The sequence below is a fragment of the Rhineura floridana genome, chromosome 3 (genome assembly GCF_030035675.1).
Source record: "Rhineura floridana isolate rRhiFlo1 chromosome 3, rRhiFlo1.hap2, whole genome shotgun sequence".
In the NCBI taxonomy this organism is placed as follows: domain Eukaryota; kingdom Metazoa; phylum Chordata; class Lepidosauria; order Squamata; family Rhineuridae; genus Rhineura; species Rhineura floridana.
In genome coordinates this window covers 9,751,045-9,772,797 of record NC_084482.1, presented here as the reverse complement: position 1 = coordinate 9,772,797, position 21,753 = coordinate 9,751,045, and the positions used below count along the sequence as shown (strand labels likewise).

Below are 21,753 nucleotides of genomic sequence, written 5' to 3'. Positions count from 1 at the left end.
AATCCCCTCAGCCATGATTGTTTGGGCCAATCACTGTCTTCCAGCCTAGCCTACCTTACAGCCTTGTTAGGAAAAAAATCAAGATGGCGATGACTGCCACCTTCAGCCTTGGAAGATAGGTTGGCTACTGTGAACAGGATGCTGGACGAGATGGGCCATTGGCCTGATCTAGCAGGGCTCTTGGTGTTTTTATGTTAAAATTGAAATATACCAACTCCTCAACCTGCAAACAGCAGTTCTAATTTAAAAGCCAAGAGATTTCTAAAAGGTACAATAGGCTACAAACCTCTGGTGCATTTTTAGCTATTAAGGCTTTTTTTGGACTGCCTTCAACTCAATCCCGACTTATGGCAACCCTATGAATAGGGTGTTCATGGTAAGGGGTATTCAGAGTGGGTTTACCATTTCCTCCCTTTGAGGCTAGTCCTCCCCAGCTGGCGAGGGCCTGCTCAGCTTGCCACAGCTGCACAAGCCAGCCCCTTCCCTGCCCGCAACTGCCAGCTGGGGAGCAACTGGGCTCCTTGGGACTATGCAGCTTGCCCACGGCTGCACAGGTGGCAGTAGCTGGCCCTTTACACCCAGGAGACATGAGAGGGGATTTGAACTCAAGACTCTAAACTCCCAGTCAGGCTGTCCTCCCCACTGCTATACCAGCTGTCATTAAGGTGGCTATGTTACCAAAATCACTCCTACTGAAAATGGACTTTTATAAAGCTTTGAACACTGATTTGGGTTGTGCTCATTGTTATGTGCCTCCATCTGTCATCTGTCATGAACCACCCTGTTAAGATCTTGTAAGTTCAGGTCTGGTTTCCTTTATGGAATCAATCCATCTCTTGTTTGGCCTTCCTCTTTTTCTACTTCCTTCTGTTTTTCCAAGCATTATCTTTTCTAATGAATCGTGTCTTCTCATTATGTGTCCAAAGTATGATAACCTCTGTTTCATCATTTTAATTATTGGTCTTTTTCACAGTCCATGGTATACACAAAGCTGTTCTCCAACACCACATTTCAAACCAACTTTCACATTTATACATAGAGATCGGAAATACCATGGTCTGAATGACTGGGGATTGTGCTCACTGGTTGTCAAATTAACAGGCAAAGCATTTTTTTGCTTATTGGCTAGGAGCAGAGGCAATTCTCTCAAGATAACAAAAACCTTGGAACAACTCCCAAGGTGGGGAGGTCAGGAGGCAGCCAAGATCCTAAAATGATCCTAAAGTGGAAGGCTGTGGGAAGGAATAGTCTGTAGTGAACTACAAGAAATATTCAAGTAACTCCTTGCCCCACAACATACACATACATCTCCACTTAGCGGCCAGTGGGAGTTTCTGCTTCAGAGACCTGGGCCAATACTACACATGGGGTCAGCTGGAGTGCTCAATATTTTCTGTCAGGCGCAACCCCAAATGCTGATTAAATAGCTGCTTTGTGGCAGCTATTTTTGCAGCAATTGGTGATGTTCTCCCACAACCATAAGAACAATCATAGGATCCTGGCTTCTGAATCAGGCCAAAGGCCCATCTAGCCCAGCATCATAGTGGCCAACTGGATGCCTATAGGAAGCCTACAAACAGGACCAGAGTGCAGCAGCACTCTCCCCACTTGATTTCTATTTACTGGTATTCAGGGGCCTGTTGCCTCTGGTACTGGAGATAAATGTATAACTATCATGTCTAGCAGCCATTAATAGAAATCCCTTTTTACAGCCATTGAGGTTGGTGACCATCACTACATCGTGTGGTTGTGAATCCCATAAACTCTACAGCGGTACTTCCTTCCAGCGTGGGCCACCATTCACCTTCACTGGATGACCCCAGGCCAAGTACTAGTATTGAGAGAGGGAGAAAAAAAATCTCTTTACTTTCTCCACACCATGTAGAATTGCATACCTGTCATACTCTGTCAAGTTACCCTTCACTCGCCTTTTTTTTTCTAAACTGAAAAAACAAACCCAGATCATGGGAATTACTTCCCAATAAATGATGGCTGTGTACATGTGAAGCTGAGGCATCTAACCACCTGTCCAGTTTTTTCAGTCTGCATCCTGGAGAAGCCTGAGGTTCCATGGAAGCTTATCAGGGATTCTTCATTGGGTTGGCTGGTAATGGTGAACACATCATCGCCAACAACAGCTTGCCCTTCCTTTTGCCAATTGTCCCCTGCAATGCACACAGCTGACGGAGAGGGTTTGGTACTTTCTAACTTGTGGCGCAGGGGCCAGAGTGTCGGACTAGCAGCTGGGAGACCAGGGTTCAAATCCGAACTCAGCCAAGAAGCCCACTGGCTGACCTTGGGCCAGTCACTCTCCCTCAGCCTAACCTACCTCATAGGGTTGTTGTGAGGATACCATTGAGATGGGGAGGCGTGTGAATGCTACCTTGAGTTCCTTGAGGAAAAGTGGGGTATAAATGTAATAATAAATAAAAACAAAGAAATTGTGAGAGTGAGCACCCAACTGGCCTGGCCATTGTGTCACACACTGGCAGCTGGTCCCAGTATTGTAATGGCAAATTCAGAAGTGCAGGCCATGCCCCCAGGATTCACGGTTTCTTCTTCAATTACAGAATTTTAGAATCAGAATAAAACTCCTGTGTGCATAGGCTTCCCGCCACTCAATCGCTCTCTCTGGGGGCCAAGTGTGGGACTAGGATTTGGGAGACCAAGATACTTTGCCATGAAGCTCACTTCTCACTTGCCCTAGAAGCCAAGCAGCATGAAAAAGGTATGTGCTAGCTACTGAGAAGAGTCTTCTCAGTGACTGACTCTCCTCTTTTCACTGATTGGCTCCAATCAACACAAAAGGCCAAGGAAGCATGTTGTTAGCCAAGTAAGAATACTCTTCTCAGTGGCTAACACACTCCCCTTTCATGCTGATTGGCTCATACTTAGGGACCCCGCTGGTAACCTGCTCCCAAAAAAGTATCCTTTGCAACCCCAGACAACTACATCCTGGCTGGCCTATTACAGCTAGTGTGGCATTGCCTCACCAACCTCAGCCTGTCATCAGCCAGTCCTCACCTGCCTGCCTTCCTACTTACGACCAGCCCTGGTTGTCAGCTTCCTCCTCCTCTCAGTGTTGCCCTTCAGTTCTGCCTGGCATTGGCTCTGGCTCCGCCTACTCTTTGAGCTCCCTGCCGTCTGCCCCACCAGTCCCAAAGGGCACCAGCCACCACTGGCCTCCCAGGAGCTAAGCATGTGCCCCCAGAGCATTGGGGGTTCTGCGATAGATGTGACAGGGTGAATGGCATTCCAGGAAGGTTAACGGTTTGAAAACCACGATGTAGCCCAATACTTTGACAGGCAACAGCTCTCAAAAGATCTTTTGCTAGCCCAGGTACCAGAATACCCCTTTTTAACTGGAGATGCCAGGGACTGGTCATGGGCAGACTTTCTGCACCCTTGTTCAGCTCCTCTCCTGCTATGACCCTTGAAGAGCCTGGATCACACATGAGAGATTATCTGGATAAATGTCTTATCAGGAATGGGGAGCACTGTGAGGGAGCAAAGCCATGTGAATGATGAGATTAATACAGCAAGATTTGTGCCAAGCAATACTAAATCCAGTCACCAGAGGGAGCGGGTCAGCTACTCTCCCTCCCACATAATAGACATGCCATCAATATCTCTGCCTTGACACCACTCAGTTAAATTGGATTGATGGTAGGTTAAGGACGGACAAAATAAAGTTCTGCTTCACACAGAATTTATGGATTTTGCCATTTATGGTGATGGCCACTGGCTTTGATGGCCTTACAAGGGGATTAGACAAATTCATTAAAGACTACATCTAGCAATGGCTATTAGCCATGATACTTAAATGATCAGAAACAGGATACCTTTGAATACCAGCTACAAAGACAGGAAACAAGAGGAAACTGCTTTGGCCTTCATGCCTGGCTTGTGAGCATCCTGGAAACATCTAGGTGGTCACTGCTGGCATAAGGATTCTGGACTTGATGGGCTCTCAGTCTGATCCAGAGAAACATTCAGATTTCCTCTTCAGACAGGTCCTCTGGAAACCATCAGATTCCATTAAAGCAGTGGTTTTCAAACTTTATACCTTTGGAGAATACTTTCCATATTGACCTGTCTGATGAGGACCCTTGACTATCTGCTTTGTGTATATCATGTGCTGTACAATTATCCCAACTGTGGACAATTGGTTAGTTGCCTGCTTTGTATGAGGTACTCCTTCTAAAAGAGCAGGTTCATAGTCTGGGGGTGCTCCTGGATCCATCTTTGTTGCTAGAGGCCCAGGTGACCTCAGTGGCTAGGAGTGCCTTTTACCAGCTTTGGCAGGTAAGACATGTAGCCATTTCTTGACCACGATTGGCTGACCACTGTTGTCCATGCACTGGTAACCTCCAGGATGGATTACTGTAATGCACTCTGGGGCTGACCTTGAGATTGGTCTGGAAGCTTCAGCTGGTGCAAAATGTGGTGGCGAGACTGCTCATTGGGGCAGGATATCGCCAACAGGTTACCCCGCTGCTGAAAGAAATGCACTGGCTGTTCAATATCTGCCAGGCCACGTTCAAGGTTCTGGTTTTGGTGTACAAAGCCCTATACCCCTTGGGACCAGGATACATGAAAGACCGTCTTATCCCTTATATACCCAGTCGATCACTGTGCTCTGCAGGTGAGGGCATCCTGCACATACCATCTTATCAGGAGGTCCGTTCCACACAACATAGGAAGCAGACCTTTAGTGCTGTGGAATTCCCTTAAATATTAGACAGGTGTTATCTTTTCAGGATCTACTGAAGACCTTCCTCTTTCAACAAGCCTTTTAAGTAGAGACCTTATCCTAGTCTGTGTCTTTTTTGGAATTGCTTTTTAAGATATTCTTTAAAAAAAATTAAAGAAATATGTTTTTAAGATGTTTTATTTTAAAGATATTTTTAAGATGTTTTGTTTTTAAGATGTTTTTACTGTTCTGTTCCTTGTTTGCTTCCCTGCACTCCTTCTGGCAGGAAGCCCGGGATTTGGAATAAATAAATAAATAAATAAATAAAACACACTGGACGGATGGATGATAGGCAGGCTATATATATGAGGTTTCCAGGGGGGAATGCTTTATGACACACACTCAGTTCACATAGGGCAGTGGCCATGCCTGTCAGGCCTCACTGTTGCCATCAGAACGTTAGAAAACTAGCAAGCTGCCTTATACCAGGTCAGACCACTGGTCCATTTGGCATTGTCTTCACAGGCAGCCACTCTCCACGGTTTCAGACCGGAGCCTCCCAGCCCTACCAAATGCCAGGGATTGAACCTGGGACCATTTGCTTGCAAGGCAGATGCTTTGCCACTGAGCTGCGGCCCTGCCTTTTTTATGTTTTGCATACAGAAGGTTCCCGGTTCAATCCCTGGCATTTCCAGGTAGGGCTGGGAGAGACTCCTGCCTGAAACTGACCTAGACAGCCGAATGGTCTGACTCTGTACCAGGCAGCTTCCTATATTCCTATGTTCCTGGTTTGAACTGGGAGTGTACTCGACCACACTCCCTTGAAGCTGCACATTATAAAGGAAGATTTATTACCCTAAACAACTTGTCCTTCCAGGAAGCTTGTCTGCCAGTACTGACCTTTCAACTGAAGAAACCCCGCTAAGGTCCTGAGGGGCCACTTGAAATACAGCTTGAAAAGGGAGGCATCATAGATCCCAGCACCCTCCCTTGCATGAACTGTAACACACGTCACTTCAAATCGCATAGTCTCAAGAAATATCTTTATACCACAAGACTGGGTTCTCATTGTCCAAGTGAAAATCTGTCTTCTCACTGTAAGGCCCAGCCAGAGCGTTAAGTGGATGTATGCTTGTAGTGCTATTTAGCTCCAGGACGGCAATAGTCCCAGGGCGCAGCCACCCATGCTTCTGGCGCCAAGCACTGCCACAACCTTCGTTCCCCTTGATGGCTCTTCTGTCACAGGACACATCCATTCAACCAGGCAGACAAATCAAGGCCTTCGCAATTTTTCCTCCAACCCATCCTGAGAGGAGAGAGTCAGAGCGGAAGAAAATAGATCTTATTAGTAAACTCAATAAATACGGAATATCAGTTTAAAGGGCACGACCCAGCCAGTGTGGCCAATGGGCAGGGATGATGGGAGTTGAAGTCCAGCAGCACCTGGAAAACCACAGTTCCCCCACCCCTGGGCTAACAAGAAGCCCTATTTGGGCACTCAGTCCACACAATCACAGTCGTGGGGAGCAGAGGAGCAGAGCTGTTCCTGCTGGCCCTGCCCACCCCATCCACATATCTGGGGGCACTTGAGAACATAAGAACATAAGAGCCCTGCTGGATCAGGCCAATGGCCCATCTAGTCCAGCATCCTGTTCTCACAGTAGCCAACCAGATGCCCATTATGGGAAGCCCTTCGGTTGAAGGACGTTATGGGCCCCTCATCAGGCTCCCCCCACAGGATGTGACAGCAAGGACTCCCACTCTGGGAGATGGTCATCACGTAGACTGAACACCCAAATAGGGTTAGCCCTGCCCTGGCTTGGAATCCTCACTTAACTTTGCAGTTTTCTGGGTGACCCAGGCGAGGATGTAAAAGATTGCAGTCTAAGGATGCTTGCAGGGGCAAGATTTTGTGGGCAACTGGCACACCACTACTCATGCCACAGGCAGAAGTAAGCAATAGACCAGCTACATGATTCTGTGTGCCACTACTATCATTATGTGCAGTGGTGATATTATAGTAAACCGACTGCGTCTGGCTGATTTTTAAAAATAATTATTTGAAGGTTGTGTTTTACTGTTTTTTTTAATTGGGTGGCATCCAACTGAGTCATACTCAGAGTAGAAATAAGGAAATTAATCCTCTTTCAGTAGAATCTACCTCACAGGGCTGTTGTGAGGATGGCTGTGTACCCACCATACATTCAAAGCACATGACTTCCCCCAAAGAACTGTAGTTTATAAAGGATGCTGGAAGTTGTAGCTCTGTGGGGGGTAAACTACAGTTCCCAGGATTCTTTGGAGGAAGTCATGTGCTTTCAACGTATGGTGTGTATGCAGCCAATAAGAAAAACCCAGACATGCTGCTCCAAGCTCTGTGAAGGAAGAGCAGGATAAAAGTGTAATAGATAAATAATGTTTGGTTTAATATGTTAGGTCTGAAGCTTTAGCTTTTAGGTTCAAATGTTGAAATGTAAACTCTCAATTTAATTGTCTTGTGTTAATTACGTGGATGTGTATAGATACAGTTCAGAATAGCCACTAGGTGGCAGCACATATGAGAGGAAGCACAAATGTACAAGAATAGATATTTCCTCATCACCCTAAGACCTCATATTGTGTTGGGGTTTAGCCACATGAACAGGAAATAATAAATACGTAATCAAGGGATGGGGTACCTGTGGCTCTCCAGATGTTGCTGAACTCCCAACTCCCATCATCCCCAGCCAGGGCATGGATGTCCAACAGTATCTGGAGGGCCACAGTTTCCATGTTTGGCTTTGACACACCCAGCAAAATCTGATAGATTCCGAATCAGCTGTAACATTTGTGCAACTGAACTCAACAATCAAAATGCTGTGCCAAGTTACATTTGTTTTTTATACTGTAGATTCTGGGTCCTCTGGATCTTGAATGATGGATTTGAGCTGAAGTTACATATCCTGGCTCTTTGATGACAGGAGTCCCTAAAATTACAGGTTATATTTTTGCTATTTCTGATTGTATAATTTGGCTACCTGAAGAGATTGATGGTGGCCAAGTTTGCTGATGATACTAAATTGTTCAGGGTTGTTAAAACAAAAAGGGATTGTGATGAGCTCCAAAAGGACCTCTCCAAACTGAGTGAATGGCCAGTAAAATGGCAACGGCAATTCAGTGTAAACAAGTGTAAAGTTATGCATATTAATGTTAATTTCACATATAAGCTCATGGGGTCTGAACTGGCTGTGACTGACCAGAAGCAAGACCTTGGAATCATAGTGGATAGCTTGAGGAATATGTCAACCCAGTGTGCAGCAGCTGTGAAAAAGCCAAATTCCATGCTAGGGATCATAAGGAAAGGAACTGAAAATAAAACTGCCAATATCATAATACCGTTATATAAATCTATGGTGTGGCCGTATTTGGAATAGTTCTGCTCACCTCACCTCAAAAAGGATATTGTAGAGTTGGAAAAGATTCAAATAAGGGCAACCAACATGATCAAGCGGATAGAGCAGCCTTTCCCAACCAGTGTGCCTCCAGATGTTGTTGGACCACAACTCCCATCTTCCTGACCATTGGTAATGCTGGCTGAGGCTGATGGGAGTTGTGGTCCAACAACATCTGGAGGCACGCTGGTTGGGAAAGGCTGGGATAGAGCAATTCTCCTATGAGGAAAGGCTGCAGCATTTGGGGCTTTTTAGTTTAAAGAAAAGACGAGTAAAAGGTGACATGATACAAGTGTATACAATTATGCAAGACATGGAGAAAGTGGGTAGAGAGAAAAATCTCCTTCTCTCATAACACTGGTATGTGTGGATATCCAATGAAGTTAAACACTGGAGGATTCAGGACCGACAAAAGAAAGAACTTCTTCATGCAGTGCATAATTAAGCTATGGAACTTGCTCCCAGAGCAGGCAGTGATGGCCACCAACTTGGATGGATTTCAAAGAGGGTTAGACAAATTCATGGAGGATAAGGCTATCAATGACTGTTGTTTTTAAATGACAGTATACAATAAAAACTTATTGTTTCAGTTCTGCACCTTACTTTAAACATTATTTCTGCTACTTAGTTTCTCTGGTCTTTTTCACCTATAGGGCTACCATTTATCTTCAGAGTATATACTTCTGACTGTTGGTTGTCCAGAGAGAGAGTGGAGACTAACAACATGGCTTGGATGTCACCACTATGCTTTGCTAACAAATTATGGCATCTGGGCTTGTCCAGCATTCAGTGGTGTTGCCCCATGTGCAGGGCCTAGGCATAATCAGATTTCATCACTGCCCCCATGCCCCATACTCCTCGAGATCCCCTTACCATGCCCCTAGTCCTCTGTGTCCTTGAGCAATCCGCATGGCGCAGACAATGTCATCATTGATGTTACTGGTCAGGAGATCTGTGGGGACAGAGCAAAAAAGGGCAAGGAGGGCTGAGTCAACACCCTAAATGCCTGTCCTGCAGAGATGACCCGTGAGTTACATTGTCCCCTGCTGAGCCTCCCTCTAACCAGCTCCTAAGCCTCTGCCTTATACCTCTCTGTTGGAAAGACACTGTCTCTGTGGATCAGCACATCTCCCTACTACAGCAGTTCCCAAAATGTATGCCAGGGCACACAAGCATGCTATAAGATAGGGTTGGGAAACCTGTGGCCCTCCAGATGTTGCTGGGCTAGAGATCATCTCTGAACATTGGTCATGCTGGGAGTTGGAGATTATGGGAACTGAACAACATCTGGACGGCCACCGGTGCCCCAGCCCTGCTGTAAGAGAACTGCCAGGGAATCAAAGTGTCATTTGAGTGTCCATTTGCAGGGGAGTTTGCCCCCTGCTTCTCTACATGATTTATTGGCCTGGCCGGCCTCCTTCCAGTCAGCTTCTGAGGTGGGGATGGGGAGAAAATTCTGCAAGGTTGTTGGCTGCACTGTGTGTCGTGTCCTTGGATCATTCACATGGAACTGAGGAAGATGCCTTACACTGAGTCAGACCACTGGGCTCTCTAGCTCAGTATTGTCTACGCTGACAGGCAGCTTCTGTCCAAGGTTTCAGAGAGCATTCTCTCTGAGACCCACTTGGAGATGCCAAGGATAGAATCTAGGACCTCCTCCATGTAACACACATGCTCTGCCACTCAGTTATGGCCCTTCCCAACTGCAGCACTCTTAGAAGGCAAAGCTAGGTGTCACAGTCATTCCTTTCAACTCTGCCGTGGGGTGACCTTTTTTCATATGGCTGCTGTGCAGTGCCCTCTAGTGTCATGATGCGGAACTGAAGCCAACCCACTTCAGAGCTCACCACTGCAATGCATTTGGCAGAAGTTCGGCTGAAAGTGCTTGTAACCTTCACACCACAGGCGGCTGTTGATCTGGAAGATGCCATTGCTTGTGCTGCCGTCAGCTTCATGGTCCACAACAGCTGTGTCAAAGTGGCTCTCATAGAAGGCCAAGCAGACCCCTATAATGGGGAGAGGGAGAAGGATCCAGGAATTCTGCACCAAGATTTAACACAAATTCTGTTCCAGGAAATGCTGGATTTTGGGCCACCTGTATAAATTATGTAAATTAAGCACATTTACATATAGGTCCCTGTTTTGCATAATTTACTTTGCTTCTGTCAGTCATGGGGGAGTGACAAAGAGCTAGGCGGGACACAAACACTCTGGAAGGTTTTCCCCCAGGCATTGCCAAGTCTTTCTTTTCACAGTCATAAGGACTAGTCATTTTCTTTTCTAGATTAAAGCTGACACACTTGCACCATTAAATATGTGACACCCCCCACCGCCACGCGCTCACACATGCTTGTGGAATATAGAGCCCTAATTATACATCACCCAATATCCAGGTCCGGAGCATGAGGGCCAAAAGATCCAGCTCCACATACAAAGGCTCACTTCAAATCAAGTGGGAGGATAGAGAGAAGGGTGTGAGGCACTCACAGTCAGCCAGGGTGTATCCACGGTAACCCTCCAAGCCAGCCACCTTCAACACGTGGGCCAGCTCACAGCGCCCAAAGATCTTTCCCCCAACTCTGGATGTCAGGCACATGAGGAGAGGCAGCAGCAAAAGAATCTTCATTCCTCAAAAAGCATTGGGAAGGACACAGTCCCAGGTGAATGACAGGCAGGGTGGGGGCAAGGGACTCCAGGATGTCCTAAGGGGAAAGAGAAAAGTGCCATGTGACCCTTGTGTGATCGCAGTTAGGGTTAAGTTAGCAAGCAACCAGGTTGTTTCAAGATGTTCTCTCCTCTTGCTTGAGGAATGCAGATGATGTGCCTTATCACCAGGGTAACCATTTCCCCTATATCACTCACCCACCCACTTTCACCATTCAGTACTTACCCTCAAACAAAATAATTAATCAGCTCACATGTCTGGAGATTAATATTTTAAAACTTTGCTGAAGGCAAAAGACTACATGTATGATTTCTTGATTATGTTTATATACAACCCTTCTGTATTATCTATTATGTATATAAGCATAATCAAGAAATCATACATGTAGTCTTTTACATATGGCTCCCAGTGGGCTCCTGGCCAGTCAATGATCACATCCACAGCTCCTTAGCTTCACCCTTGTTACAGGATTAGTTGCCCCTGGGCCAATTGCTATAGTTCGGTCAGTGATCTTGTAGGCCCCAGGCTTGGCATGAATTCAAAGATGGTGATTGTTCTGCCTACATGGCTCACTCATTGTCTGTGAAGGACAGATGTCAAAGGTGAGAAAATGGCAAAGGATGTTTACTGGCGATCAGAAATCTTGGAGAAGGGCTGTCCCACATGGCCATACCTGTGCAGCGGCCTTCAGTGATCAACACAGGATGATGATATAACTGGTTTGCAGGATGATAATGTCATTAGTTTGTGCATGTGACAGTCAATGGAGGCCACTGTAGTACACTTCCCTCTTCTGAGTCCTTGGCTGCTAGTAAGAGAAAGAGCCTCCTCTTCCCGGCCACCTTGGCCCACACAGCAACCAAGGAGGAGGTGCTCCCAGGCTAACCATTATAAGCCAGGACTGGGGAACCTGTGGCTCTCCAAATGTAATTGGACTCCAACTACCATCAGCCCCAACCAGTGTGTGGCCTATCATCAAGAACGATGGGAGTTGTAGTCCAGCAACATCTGGAGGGCTACAGATGAACAGCAATCTTGTAGGTCCCATTTTAGTCACATTCCTGGTCTTAGTCATACTGCCAACTTCGTAGCATCCCCCCACCTCCATTTTGTGAAAGGCAAAAAATTTTTAGACCTAGGATCTATGGTATTAAAGCTCTTAAGACTGCCATCTTACTGAAACTAAGGAGGTCTGGGTTTGGTCTGTGCATAGATGGCAGACCACCTGAGAGCCACTGATACACTGCCTTGGGTTCCATTATGGAAGAAAAGTGGGATATAAATGTAAGATAAATATATAAAACAAAACTCTCTGGCATGAAAAAAGTGAACTGAAATGGACTGCCTTCAAGTTGATTCCTACTTATGGTGATCCTATGAATAGGGTTTTCATGATAAGCAGTATTTCATGGTAAGCAGTTTACCATTGCCTCCCTCTGAGGCTGAGAGGCAGTGACTGCCCCAAGGTCACCCAGTGAGCTTCATGGCTGTGTGGGGATTCAAACCCTGGTCTCCCAGGTCATAGTCCACTATGCCACACTGGCCACAGCAGTCCAAAATTCCCCACTCCCTCAATTGTGCCCAAACTGCCATCTTTACAGAGTATTATTAAAGTGACACATATCCTCCCTTTTCATTCACACACACACAAATTGTAAAGGTGCCTCAGCTTATCAGGAGTTTGAGAAACACTGTTCTAGAACCAACTTTCCTTACAGGGGTTGGGAAACAACCTCCCCATCCCAACACCTCTGAGACATGCAAAAAAGGCTAGGCCCCCACTTCCTTTGTAGACCAGCTAGAATTCTAGCCTCATGCACCTGTTCCACTCTGTTTATCCCAAGAGACCACACGTCCATCCCAAAGCAGTGGCTGAGGCCTACATCTCATGAATTGTCACACCCAGCCTGGCTCTTCTACTACCCTCCTGGAGAGCCACTTACTGAACAAGCCCTGAATAAGTGAGGGAAGCTCTCAGATCCCTCTGGAATTGGAGGCTGAGGCTCCCAAGGTGCAGGTGCATCTGGAATCCAGCAGGGTTCCTGTGACATCACAGCAATGTGGCTTCTAGAACATGCCCAGCTTCTGCCCCAGCTCCTCACTGTGGCCCTCATCTACCTCTACCAATCTCTGTTGTCCTGCGCTAGGTAGCACAGCTGCAGGTCCTCCAAGCACAGCGATGCTGCCGAGGCCTGGGTGCACACAGCTTCACCTCCCTCTCCACGATGGTGCCGTCTCTGAGTGGTGGGAGGAGGAGTCATGTGATCTACAGGGCAATTGTCCAGCAGGCTCCACAGTTGGGTCAAGATAAGATAAGATATATCTTATCTATATCTCTTAGATAAGAGATTTCATTCCCTATATTAGTTTTGAAGGGCATCCTCTCTTGGTTTGGAGATTGTGTGAATGACTGACAAAAGAACCCACAGGTCTCCCTAAAAGTAACCAGCCTGAATTCTCATTATTTGGTGGACCTCTTGCTTCTCTCTGATAGATTAAAGAGTTCCTCACCATTTGACTCCCTCCCTTTCCCTTTCCCTTCCCCTTCCCCCTGACAAATCCATATATACCAATAGTTGAGTTTATTGTAATCCGGAAAAAAGGAGTGTTTTGGGGAATTCAGTGCCTTCATCCAATTATCTCATCAGGCTGCATGCACAGATTAGCCCAGTTAGCTACCTAGGATTGCATATGAGCAGGCCTCAGAGCCCTCTTTGGGCACAGGATGGTATAGGAGTGCAACATCAGAGCAACCTGATTGGCAAGGCATATGATGCCTCTGGTTTGGCAAAACCTGATGTATCTTTGCAGGGCTGGCTCCAGGTCTGAGAGGGCTCCAACAGCATCTGGAGAGCCACAAGTTCCTCATCCCTGCTCTGTATCCTCAGCATTTTGGACTTCCTTCCTTGCTTGTTGTTTGAAACTCATCCAGCCAACAGCACTGTGGACCTGATCCTTCTGTGGCTCCTCCACCAAGTTGAGAGTCAGGCTAGTTTTCCACGGCTTCCTTTCATGTGGCAAATTCCCGCTCTCACCACATGATGAAACATTCACCCCATAACCCTGAAACAGTGAAATGACATCACCTCTGACTTGTTAAGACCACAATCCTGAGCGTATTATTTACATAGGCAAAAGGGCCACTCAGCTCAATTACTTCACTTACTTCTCTGAACATGCAAAGGATTAGGTTGCAGCATGGCAAAAAGAAATGTAAGAACTTGGCCTAATGAGACGAACATGGAATAAGAGGAGAGGTCCTCTTGTGGATAAGGAATTGATTAAGAAGCAGAAAGCAGAGCAGGAATAAATGGACAGTTCTCCCAATGGAGGGCTGTAGAAAGTGGAGTCCCTCAAGGATCGGTATTGGGACCTGTACTCTTCAACTTGTTCATTAATGACCTAGAATTAGGAGTGAGCAGTGAAGTGGCCAAGTTTGCTGACGACACTAAATTGTTCAGGGTTGTTAAAACAAAAAGGGATTGCGAAGAGCTCCAAAAAGACCTCTCCAAACTGAGTAAATGGGTGGAAAAATGGCAAATGCAATTCAATATAAACAAGTGTAAAATTATGCATATTGGAGCAAAAAATCTTAATTTCACATATACGCTCATGGGGTCTGAACTGGCAGTGACCGACCAGGAGAGAGACCTCGGGGTTGTAGTGGACAGCACGATGAAAATGTCAACCCAGTGTGCGGCAGCTGTGAAAAAGGCAAATTCCATGCTAGGGATAATTCGGAAATGTATTGAAAATAAAACAGCCGATATCATAATGCCGTTGTATAAATCTATGGTGCTGCCGCATTTAAAATACTGTGTACAGTTCTGGTCGCCTCATCTCAAAAAGGATATTATAGAGTTGGAAAAGGTTCAGAAGAGGGCAACCAGAATGATCAAGGGAATGGAGCAACTCCCTTATGAGGAAAGGTTGCAGCATTTGGGGCTTTTTAGTTTAGAGAAAATGCGGGTCAGAGGAGACATGGTAGAAGTGTACAAAATTATGCATGGCATTGAGAAAGTGGATAGAGAAAAGTTCTTCTCCCTCTCTCATAATACTAGAACTCGTGGACATTCAAAGAAGCTGAATGTTGGAAGATTCAGGACAGACAAAAGGAAGTACTTCTTTACTCAGCGCATAGTTAAACTCAGAGCTTGGAAAAATTACTTTTTTGAACTACAACTCCCATCAGCCCAATCCAGTGGCCATGCTGGCTGGGGCTGATGGGAGTTGTAGTTTAAAAAAAGTAACTTTTCCAAGCTCTGGTTAAACTATGGAATTTGCTCCCACAAGACGCAGTAATGGCCACCAGCTTGGATGGCTTTAAAAGAAGATTAGACAAATTCATGGAGGACAGGGCTATCAATGGCTACTAGCCACGATGGCTGTGCTGTGCCACCCTAGTCAGAGGCAGCATGCTTCTGAAAACCAGTTGCTGGAAGCCTCAGGAGGGGAAAGTGTTCTTGCACTCAGGTCCTGCTTGCGGGCTTCCCATGGGGACCTGGTTGGCCACTGTGAGAACAGGATGCTGGACTAGATGGGCCACTGGCCTGATCCAGCAGGCTCTTCTTCTGTTCTTATGTTCTTAACAGGGGAGAACTAATAGTTTGCTTTCAAGCTATACCAAACTGTACATGGAGGCCCAGCAAATGTGAACTATTTTACGTGCTTTGGTGTAGAGGGGCCCAGAAACAATGGGTGTGATCCAAGAAAAGTTAAGCGCATTTAAGTCCTGCCAATTTCAATGGAAGAGCTAAATCAACAAGGCTTAAAAGCACTTAACACTTGGCAGGGTTCTGCCACATAATACAAGGCCACCAAGACCAGTATTTGAAGAATTAATACACACGAATGTACAGGCATGAAACATGGCACCCTTCCCAGCTGTGAAGGGACTTCCTGTGCTGCCGGAGCCAGCGGACTGCCTTTGCAAACAGCCAGGGTGCCAGATTTTCCACTGGACTTGGAATAACAAGCAGGAACCAAACTGGTGGGCATCACGTCCCACTGTTTGCTTTGGGCTCAGAAGGTGGGCAAGATAAGATAAGGCAGTGAAAGTCAGGAGACAACCATACAAGAGTCCTTCCAACGAGGCTGTGAAAGTTGCCAAGAACAATCCCAGAGGCCTGCAGCCTCTTGCAGAGGTAAAGCCAATCATTACTGAAGGAGAAGGAGGGGGAGATATATAAGGCTGAAATTCAGTGGTAGAGCATCTGCCTTGCATGCAGAAGGTCCCAGGCTCAATTCCTGGCATCTTCAGGTAGGTCTGGGAGAGACTCCTGCCTGAAACCCTGGACAGCCGCCACCAGTCAGTGCAGACAATACTGAGCTAGGTGGATCAAAGGTCTGACTTGGCTTCAGGCAGCTTCAGGCAGCTTCCTATGTTCCTATAGCCTCTTATGCTTAATCTCACCATCACCAGCAGTAGCTACCTCCCCAATGCTCTAGCTGATTTGGTCACTGGACAACATAGATGACATGACAGGGCACCCCGGAGTAAATCATGTGCACTGTAGGCCCCCAAAACCTTTTGCTGCCCAAGGCAAATTCTCCTCCCTCTCATATGCTGAGGAGCAGAAAAACAGCAAATGCAACGATCAAGAGACGGCTAAGAGAGTCATTTTTGTTTTTTAAAATATCTCTCACTTCTTTACTTCCTCCCCTTTGCAACGGCTGTGCCTTGGGCAGCTGGTATAGAAGATCAGCTAAGCTGCCTCCATGTAAGGTGGCCAGATCCAAAAGCTCTTGCACCTTTAATACTTGGGTTGAAGAGGAAATGTTGGCATTTCCCCTTCTACATAACTGTAACCAGTACAGGAGCCCACTGTCCTCTTTTTTCTACCCGCATGCTCTCTCCAAAAGTATGGACAGGGACTGAAATGTTGTTACCCATGAGCTGGCATGCAGCAGGGCCTGGTCCATTAGGGCAAGTGGGACAGCCGCCTACCATCCTCAATCTGCCCTCAGCTAGCCCCTTCCTACTTGCAACCAGTCCAGCAGATGGCAATGCCTATCAGCTTCCTTTTCCTTAGTCTCAGTGCTGCAGCAATAGCAGCTCTGGAGGGGCCCAAGCAAGAGCTGGACCACAGGAGGGGGAGTTCAACTCCCCCCACTGTGGTCCTGACAAAAATCGGCCCCCTGAAGCAGCTCTTTGTGCTGGGAGGGAAACCTCCATTGGTTCCCAAGGAGATCGTTACCTTGTTTGGTTATTGAAATGCATGAGAGTTTGATGTTCAGGCTCATCCATCTTATGCCTTCTGTGGTTCATTGATACGACTAGTTTTTTGTAGGGTGGCCAGTTATGCATCACCAAAAAAGAGGATACACATTTGCAAAAAAATTGCATATGGTATAGATGCAAATTTAGGTATAATTGCTATAATTTAAATAGAAATACATCTCTCTGTAGTTGGTGACTTGTGTGCCTTGCTCAGTCTGCTGACCAGGCGCTGCTAACTGTTGATGGGCAACTTCCAGGCCTTTGCTGCTCTCTCTTCTTATGGCTCCTTACCCCAACCAGACTTGGACTGGAGAGCCCTCAGACAGACCCAATATGCCACAGCAGAGACAATCTGCCACTCCCACCACAGTGCCTGCACTCTGCCGGCACTCCTGCCGCCTCTCTGTCTCTGTTATTAGCAGCGACCTCTGCATTCGGAAGCCAGATAAGCAACACCTCCACTACCTGCACTGCCCTACTGGCTACTACTGGACAGAGTGGACACCTTCAAAGAAAGGACTGTCCTCTGATAGTCCTTCAAAACAGAAGATTGTCCTCTGAAGGATACATAGCCACCCTAGTTTTTTGCAGGGCCAGCTCCAGTGGGTGGCAAGGTTGGGCATTTATCGGGGCTCCAAGACCAGGAAAGGGTCCTCCTTCATAACAGTATTAACATTTATTCTTTCCACAGAACATCCAACAAGATCGGATGCAGTCCAAGCAAATTCTCAATTTGCATTTCTTGCCTGTTCAAGGTTTGGTGGCCTATTGTGTCCGAGAGCCCCTCAAATCCTAGACGCAGCACTGGCTTTTCAGTTCCTTTAACCAAAGAGCTGTAATGACTAAGGGTTGTATCCAACAGTGCCACTCAGCTCAGCTGACAGTAGGACTTCCATCAGTGGAAAGGCAGGGGTGGGAAGCACTTTTGGCCAATTCCCCCTCCCAGCTGCAGCTCGCTAGGTTTCCCTAAATCTGGTGCAGAGGGTTGGGGGCTCCTTCAGAACAGATTTAGAGGAGATGCAAGAAGCTGCAGGAAAGAATGGAAATTGCTGCCCTCCCCATGCCACCGAAGCTGAGCAGCGCCACTGGATACAACCCTAAGAGTCTGCTCTATAAATCAAACAGCTGCTCATGCAAATTTCACCTGTGCCACAAACTGACTGGGCTGTACATAAGACAAAACAGGCTCTTTCAGTCTCAGCCCACTTGTCTGCAATATGAGGGTGTTAATAGTACTAACCTACTTTACAGGGTCATTGTAAAGACTTGATTAGTTATAATGTAAGTGAAGCTCTTCTGACCACTTAATTACTATTAAAGTCTAGTAATATGAAGATCTGAAGATCTGAAATTGATTGAAATTCCTTGAGGCTTTCTCGCTGCAGTTGTAATACAATACAATATCTTCTAGGATTACACAATATTTGTACGGAAATGTGCTACAAATGATCTTATTTCTGCATTAAAGTTAAAACTCTAATATATGGATTTAATCAAATTAATTAAATTGTGAATTTATCAAAATGTGATGTGTCATTTTTTAAAAAATTAAGTCTAGTAATCTTAATTAAATCTAGTAATTAAGTCTAGTAACCTGGAGTGGAAACTCACAGCCCTTTTCCATAGGGAGTGGAACCCAGGAGTTTCTCCCCCGCCCCAGTGGTGGTTGGTGCCCATTGGGTCTTGTAACGCAGAAGACAGGGAGACCTACAGTAGTGGAGCCAGAACCAATGACAGGCTACTCAGTTTCCAGGTTCTAGTTCCCTGCTGAGTTCTACAAGGGCGACACTGAGCCGAAGGAGGAGGAAGCTGAGAGGGAGCCCCACTGCCTTTAAGCAGGAAGGCAGGCAGGTGGGAGCTGGCTGAGGTCAGACTAAGAACATAAGAACATAAGAACATAAGAACATAAGAACATAAGAAGAGCCTGCTGGATCAGGCCAGTGGCCCATCTAGTCCAGCATCCTGTTCTCACAGTGGCCAACCAGGTGCCTGGGGGAAGCCCGCAAGCAGGACCCGAGTGCAAGAACACTCTCCCCTCCTGAGGCTTCCGGCAACTGGTTTTCAGAAGCATGCTGCCTCTGACTAGGGTGGCAGAGCACAGCCATCATGGCTAGTAGCCATTGATAGCCCTGTCCTCCATGAATTTGTCTAATCTTCTTTTAAAGCCGTCCAAGCTGGTGGCCATTACTGCATCTTGTGGGAGCAAGTTCCATAGTTTAACTATGCGCTGAGTAAAGAAGTACTTCCTTTTGTCTGTCCTGAATCTTCCAACATTCAGCTTCTTTGAATGTCCACGAGTTCTAGTATTATGAGAGAGGGAGAAGAACTTTTCTCTATCCACTTTCTCAATGCCATGCATAATTTTATACACTTCTATCATGTCTCCTCTGTCCCGCCTTTTCTCTAAACTAAAAAGCCCCAAATGCTGCAACCTTTCCTCGTAAGGGACTCGCTCCATCCCCTTGATCATTATGGTTGCCCTCTTCTGAACCTTTTCCAACTCTATAATATCCTTTTTGAGATGAGGCGACCAGAACTGTACACAGTATTCCAAATGCGGCCGCACCATAGATTTATACAACGGCATTATGATATCGGCTGTTTTTGGACTTCCGGGAAGGGTGACTTAGCCTGTGCCTGCTTTTGGGACGGGCTCCCGCCGCAAAAGAAGCTTATTCAGATATAAATCAGTCAAAACTTTTTTTTTTTTGACTGATGAAACTTCTCCCGGGCAGGGAGAAATGAAGAGATTAACCTCAAAGCCTATTTTTGTTGGGAGGACTAGATTTCATTGATTTATGAGACGAAGTCCAGCCGACAAAGAAAGACGGATTTTCAACAAGCTCTATCTGATAAAGCGACACGTTCATCTTTTCTTTAGAGAGAGAACGGACTAACAGGCAAGCACCCTTCTTTCTATATTTTTTTATTTGACTTAAACTGTTGCAGTAAAAGGAGATTTGCCAGATTGATCGGCTTTGGACATCTTTTCGGTGAGCTATAACTCTTCTCTGCTATGCACTAATTAACAGCTTATCTCTGTTTTTGTTGCAAAAAGCTGTCCTGGATTTGCATTCTAAAGATATACACAGAAGAGAGATTTCTATTCCTGATTTCTATTCTGAAGAATATTATATTGTCTGAGACTACTCTCTTTTTGGTTTATTTTATTTTGACGAATCTGTTTCTTGACGACGCCATTAATTGTTTCGATCCTGGGAACTATATTTTGTTTTCCTAAGCATAGTGAGATAAGGCTGGCTGCTCTGTTTATACTGTGATGTCATCAAGTTTGGAGTATTAACCCAATTGTTGCTGAAATAAGAAGTGGTTCTCTTATATTTTTCTTTTAAAATGGCAATCAAGAAAGTGGCTGAGAATCGGGAAGTAACTAGGTTCCAGAAAATAATGGATGAGATTGAGATAACGAAACGAACCCTGCGACAGGGTTGTAAGGAGCTGAAAATTGAATTGTGCAAAATGATCCAGGAGTTTAAAGAAATAGGGGTCCCTGTGAGAGAGGAGACCCTGGAGCCTGGAACAAACGTGGAACAGGAAAAAGATTTGGAATTTATGGATTTTAGAAATAAAATCTACTGTTTGGAATTCAATGTTATCTCTGAAGAAATTAATGAAGATATTAGAGATAAAGTTATCAATGGCATGGACAATCTTCTGGACTGGAATGATGTGATGGAGCCTAATATAGAGAAAACCTATGGAATTAACTGCAGCCATGTGACAAGGGAAAAACTTTCAAGAGATGAGCCAGTACATTTTGTAAAAAAGAACAGAGATATGATTTTACTGCAGTATTCCAGCAACCTATTCAGAATGGATGGCAAGAAAATATTTGGGATAGAGGGAATTCCCATTAGACTCTTACTATATGACTATGGTTATGACAGCAAGATTATTACGGAATACTGATAATGGAAGATTGGACACTGAAATTACTGGAGTTAACAAGACTATTGAAGATGGAAGATGGAAGATGGAACTAATAGGGATAATAGAATAATGGCTATTGAAATTATTGAACCTAACAGATTCTGATGAGATGGATTAATCGAAATGTTTATTTTGACTATGGTTATGACAATAAGATTATTATAATTATTAATGAGATGGATTAATCGATATGCTTATCTGGAGAAAAATTGATAGATATATTTCTTAAAGAATTGAAACCTCTCTTTGACTTTTTGTGGAAAGAATAAAGTAATGTTTATGAGATTTGATGATTAAGTAAGATAACTACTGGAGGAAAGTGATTTTATAATATGATTTAAGAGACAGGATTGTTATACATTGTAGACCTATAACTGATTTGATCTGTGACAAATGGGAAGTTAATATTTCTATGGTTATGACAGCAAGATTATTACGGAATACTGATAATGGAAGATTGGACACTGAAATTACTGGACTTAACAAGACTATTGAAGATGGAAGATGGAAGATGGAACTAATAGGGATAATAGAATAATGGCTATTGAAATTATTGAACCTAACAGATTCTGATGAGATGGATTAATCGAAATGTTTATTTTGACTATGGTTATGACAATAAGATTATTATAATTATTAATGAGATGGATTAATCGACATGCTTTTCTGGAGAAAAATTGATAGATATATTTCTTAAAGAATTGAAACCTCTCTTTGACTTTTTGTGGAAAGAATAAAGTAATGTTTATGAGATTTGATGATTAAGTAAGATAACTACTGGAGGAAAGTGATT

The 21,753-nt window shown here is 45.2% G+C and overlaps 2 protein-coding genes across 2 annotated transcripts in view; one reads left to right on the top strand and one right to left on the bottom strand.

The window, feature by feature from the left end:
• The window catches only part of LOC133379310 (RNA-binding protein 3-like), a 158,988-nt gene that overhangs the window by 27,084 nt on the left and 110,151 nt on the right, over positions 1–21,753 (top strand). The gene's annotated exons all lie outside the window — the stretch shown is intronic.
• On the bottom strand, positions 5,803–10,750 carry LOC133382025 (sperm acrosome membrane-associated protein 3-like). The gene is made up of 4 exons (XM_061621679.1): positions 10,612–10,750; positions 9,972–10,130; positions 8,998–9,076; positions 5,803–5,999 (listed from the first exon to the last, which is right to left on the bottom strand). The coding sequence occupies exons 1-4, from the start codon at positions 10,748–10,750 to the stop codon at positions 5,933–5,935; spliced, it is 444 nt and encodes a 147-aa protein (XP_061477663.1). The 3' UTR covers positions 5,803–5,932.

Bases quoted from the DNA above. Each gene is read 5' to 3' on its own strand.
- LOC133382025 (XM_061621679.1), bottom strand. From the start codon at position 10,750: ATGAAGATTCTTTTGCTGCTGCCTCTCCTCATGTGCCTGACATCCAGA. The intron at 10,131-10,611 runs GTGAGTGCCTCA...TCCCCATTATAG, and splicing joins TGGATACACCCTGGCTGACT to GGGTCTGCTTGGCCTTCTAT. The intron at 6,000-8,997 runs GTAAGGGGATCT...CTCTCCTCTCAG, and splicing joins CACAGAGGACTAGGGGCATG to GATGGGTTGGAGGAAAAATT.